We start from the raw sequence: 5,266 nt of genomic DNA, 5'->3' as shown, positions 1-5,266 counted from the left end.
CAAAAATAAAATCAGATAACTGTGAATGTCTGGCACATAGCAGGCACTACTTCCTGCCAACCCAGGTGTAACCCTTGCCTTGTCTACATATGGGACCTAATCAATTCCACAACAGCCCATTGACACTGTTCTTTGAAGTCCAAGGAAAAATTTCCCTCTAAACATCTCAGAAAAATGAAAAAACAATACTTTTCAAGATATTTCATAGGTAAATACTTCTTAATTTCCTCAGCCAGAACCAAGAGTTAAGAAGAATATCATTTAAAAGAATTATAAAGGCATTTCTTTTTCAAGTTCCGCAAATACCTTCTTCATCCTCATTTCCCTTGGGGACTGGTTCTCACCACGTCTGCAGTGATCTGGAGAACCCTGGATCCAGCCCTATTCACTGCATTCCTGATTCTCCCACATTCTTGTCCCCGGCATTTGCTCATGGTAAATACTCACTAAACGGTTCTAAGCTGAACCAAACAGAATGAGGTTAAGAATTTCACAAAGACATATTGAGCATCTACTATACCCTAGGCACTGTGTAAGAGCATTTTCCCTCTCCCATTTAGTTATCACAACAACCCAGAAAGGTAATCACTGTCCCCAGCTAACAGATGACAAAACAGAAACTCAAGAGCACGCAGTGACTTGCCTTAAGTCCCAATGTCAGGAAGGACAGGACAGGATGGAGCCCAGGTCTCAGAGTGTGTTGTAACTGGGAGCCCCTCACTGCAAAAGCACCTTTGTTATGCTTTCTTTTCTAATCCAACCCCTGTGCACAATAGAAGCCCTTAATTTTCAGCAAGTCATTTGATAACTCCAAATGAGGGGCCATAAACTTTTCTCTACCTCTATTGGTGAACAAAGACAACATCATGTTTCCAACACACTAATCAAACCAAGGGGGAAAAAAATCCCCATGACTTCAGTAATTTTCCATCCTCTGGAACAAAGACACATACAGAGAAGATTCACCGTAATACATAAACATTGCTTTTAAATGATACCAATATCTCCTTTAATATGCCTCCAACCCTAAAACCTAAGGTTTAATAACTTCCTTTCTTGTATCTTCAATAGACACACAAATCTAAATAGTTATACAAACCGTACATGCAACAATGGCCACCTAGTTAGATTGGGCTCTCACATCGTTACTGATTTTCCTTACAACCTGCACCCAGTTTGACTGTAATCCTAGGCGTGCTGACCTGAAATAGTTGCTGGCCGCAGCGAGCACCACGCGGTGGCAGGAGAATTCCTGAATGTCCACACACAAGATGACATCGGTCAGAGCATTTTCCACTCGGAGGGTGTCCAGGCCATTCTGCAGAATTAAGGAGAGTCCTGTGTCATCGAATTTTACCTTATCCCCATTTAAGATTTCTACCAGGTCTCCCCTTTTCTGGGAGGGCTCATCTGTAGAAGGTGCCAGAGGCCCTTCCAAACTCTTCTCTACCATATCGCCCATAGTCCAGGCGTCCCTTTGTCCTGCCATCAACATCCAGACTGAAGGAGCACCCAAGCTTCAGGCAGGTCACATTGCAGAAGCTGAGCGGATTTCCTGTGTAGAGCCCTCCACTTATCACCAGCTGTCACACACACACAACAGGAAGTCTCGTACTTTCTCATCCTGTTACTACAAACGCCAGTAACTTCTATTCCTCTTCTTTCTGTGAGTCACCAAAAGGTTAGAAATTACTTAGAAGGGGTGTGTGGATAGGGGCTCCAGGAGAGAAGGGGTGGCTTCTCAGAGTCTGCTATTAGTGCTGTAAGGTTATTTTGGTCCATCTCCCCCTCATATCCGTGAGCAGGAAGCCTCTGATTCTGGCTATTACATTTGCACTTCTGGTGTTTTATAACCAAGGTTGTCAATGATAGGATGGGCAGGGGACATTCTATGATCTTCCCCCTCCCTCTTCTCAGGAGTCTGAGACCCCATGATAAGCCCCCACCCAGTCCCTTGGGAACTTTGTAAAACTTTGTGGCATTCCCACTTATATCAGCACTGCACATCTTCTGCCTTTGTCTTCCTCCACTGCTCAGGGGAAAACAACGTCGTAGCAAATATTAATGTTCTTCCCCCACACAAGAAAGTCTATTGTTTCAGATATGTCTCTGGGGGACAGAGGAGAAATGGTCTCCAGAAACTCCACCCCCAGGGGCTTCTCTCTTAGCAGACTAATCAGGGCAGGTCAACACCAGTTTACTCTTGCAAGTCACAACTCAAATTGGCCTGATCTCACTCAGCATCTAGTGGTCAGGTTTCTACTGAAGTATCTTCACCATGAAGTATCTTCATTACCTTTGAAGGTGTCTGTTAAATAATAATAACTACCTTTTCATAAACTTCTACTATATTACAGATTAGAGAAGTTAACTTATTTTAATGTATTTTAATCCTTATAAGAATCCAGTGGGGCAGATGACTTTCTTCATTTTACAGAGAAGGAAACTGAAGCTCTGCTCAAGCAAGTAACAGGACCCACATCTGTTTGGCTCCAAAGCCCATTTCCTCCACCACCAACAGGCTACAAGAGCTATAAAATATCATGTTGGTCCTGACTCCTGCATCTCCCACAAAGAGAACCACAGGGCTTGCCTGTCACTGCTGCTCCAGTGCATGGCACCTCACCAAAGTGGCCTCTGCGGTCTCACTCCTGCTCTCATGCACTGTCAAGCAGTGGGGAGCATCAGCTGTCCTCCTGATCAGCAAGGAGCCCCCATCCTTTCTCTGTCCTGGTCTGTGGTTACTGAGCCCCCTCCAGGGGTCCCAGTTGTGCCTCAGTTCTTCTTCTCTTCCATGGATGCTTACTCCTCCCATCCAAGTACTAACCAGGCCCGACCCTGCTTAGCTTCCGAGATCAGACGAGATCGGGCGCGTTCAGGGTGGTATGGCCGTAGACTGGATGCTTACTCCTAATGTCAGCGTCTTTGTTATCTCCCCCGCACCAGACTTGTGCTGTATCCAGACATGTTGGCCTCAAGAACAGAACAGCCCATTGAAGTCATTTAAACAAGAGAAGTCGCACATTATAAGAAGCCAGCAGTATGGAGTCCCAGACTAATCCAGACGCTCATACTTCTGTGTTATCAAGAACACATAATTTTTCCATTTTCCCATTCTGTCATACTCTCTGTGTGATGGAGATGCCCCTCATGATCACATAATAGCTGCCACAATACCAACAAGTCCAAAATCAGGAAGAAGGGCAGGTCTTTTCTCCTTCATCTCTTTTTACCAGGAAAAAGATACTTCTTAAAATCCCCATCAGACTTCTCCTAAGTCACTTGACCACCTCAGACCAAACTCCAGGAAATAAAAATGGAATATGTACATGATTGCCTTGCACAAAACATGATTCATCTACTGGCTTGAGTCCACTTTCCCCCAAAAGAAGGATCTGATAGTCAAATGTTAGCACAGAGAAGAGGCAAGGGCTGGTGTGTGGCTAACATCCTGAGCCCACCACACAGAACATGTACAACACTGACACTTCGCACACACCTCAACTGGGAGGAGCTAAGCACTTCCACCTCCATGGCTCTTATCACCACCTCTGGTAGGACTGAGGATAACACATAATGCAATCCCTTTCGTGGCATCTTGTCACCCAGAACCTCTCAAAGTATGAACAACACTGACCATATTCAGCTCCACTCTACCCTCCTATTAAAACAAAAAGAGAATAAAATTCAATTCTCCATTCACAATAGATCCTGGTCACCACATTCCCTTATTATTTTTCATATACCTCCAAGCCCACCTGCCCCATTCTCTTGACATAAGCAGATAGCTGTTACCTTCCCCCCACCCCTACATCTTCCTAGTAGGGATGCATGCACAGACATGTACTGTAGGTGTGATAATGCCTACAATTAGATTTAGTACAAAAGAAAAAAACACAACCAGCCATGTCAACCTGGATATGCTCTGAGATTTAGCATGAATTGATAAATATTCTTTATAGCTACAAGCAAAATAACTCCGTTCTGTGTAAGTTTTATTTTCCCTACCAAGCAACAAAATGTACAAGCCATTGGCAGAAGCTTTAATACTGAGAAAACAATCTAATTATATCTCACTAGACTAGTTGGCTTTATAATGCTTGAAAGGAATAGATTCTGCCCCCGTGCAAATGGGTAGCTTCACTTAAGGGAAATCTCTATTCCTAAAACTACAGTTTGCCCCTTCTGACCCCAGTCAACTGTTTACTCTAACACAACCTATAGCGATAGAAACAAGTCCTAAGTCAGCTACAAGAGAAGAGCCACTGCTCCCTCATGTTAACTTATTACTATTAAAGCTATCATTTATTGAGTATCGACTATTTTTCAAGAAATGTGAGAGGCACTTTATGAATTCTGATGCATTTAATCTTCCCACCAATCCAGTACAGTTACACATTATGATCTTCATTTTAGAAATATGAAGACAGGTAAGATCACATAATTGGTATCATGTCCGTATCCCCTCTGTCCATCCTGGAAGTCACCCACAGACAGTTCGTATAAGCACACCAAAAGCATCACTTTGCCTGAGAGCATTCTCCAGTTATAAGGGCAGGTGGTCTCATCAGAAGTGCCCAAGAGTGACCTGCAGCTGAGAGCCAGGAGTTGGTACACAAAAATGCTAGCTTCCTGTCTCTCGGTGGCAGTGCTTACGTGTGTTCTACCCTAGCAGAAGACTCTCAGAGGACTGAGCTCTAGTTGCCCAAGTAGTAACCCATTCACCCTCTAAGGGAAGGAAGCCTCTGAAGCTATTTCCTTATATTCCAGGGTAGGAAGGGAAAAGTAAAGACTGTCATCCCTCCCCAGAGAGGATCTGTTTATATTCCAAAATAAAGGTTTCTCTCTCAGGAGGAGGAAGATGGAGGAAACAGACCCATGTGCCAGCTGCCCTATGTAAGTTCTGAGTCTCATAATTTCAGCATTCATCTCCTCTGGTGCAACCCCATTGTAAACTCACGGTAACATCAGGCTTTCATCACATTATCTATTGAGATAGGGATGCAGAGAACTGGTAAGATGGTCTGTGCACAATAAATTATCTTTTTTTCTGATTCAGAGAATTTATGTTTCCTGTCAGACAAAAATTGAAATACATACATACATATGCATTTAACATGCAGTTTATTTTTTATCTATCTATCTATCTATTTATTTAGGAGTGGGAAGAGGATGGGCTGAGGGAGAAGAAGAGAGAGAATCTTAAACAGCCTCCACACTCAGAGCCCAGAGCCTGACACAGGGCTCCATCTTACAAATCTAAGAT

At 43.6% G+C, this 5,266-nt stretch overlaps 1 protein-coding gene across 1 annotated transcript in view; it reads right to left on the bottom strand.

Annotated features, from left to right (window-relative positions):
- KLHL6 (kelch like family member 6) overlaps positions 1-1,542 on the bottom strand; it is a 55,996-nt gene extending 54,454 nt beyond the window's left edge. Inside the window, exon 1 of the mRNA XM_059163354.1 lies at positions 1,203-1,542. Coding sequence (XP_059019337.1) covers positions 1,203-1,495 — 293 coding nt within the window. The 5' untranslated portion in view covers positions 1,496-1,542. The remainder of the gene's footprint in view (positions 1-1,202) is intronic.
- Positions 1,543-5,266: the final 3,724 nt, after the last annotated feature.

Source organism: Mustela lutreola, chromosome 2 (assembly GCF_030435805.1).
Source record: "Mustela lutreola isolate mMusLut2 chromosome 2, mMusLut2.pri, whole genome shotgun sequence".
Lineage (NCBI taxonomy): Eukaryota > Metazoa > Chordata > Mammalia > Carnivora > Mustelidae > Mustela > Mustela lutreola.
This window is presented reverse-complemented; position numbering and strand designations above follow the sequence as displayed.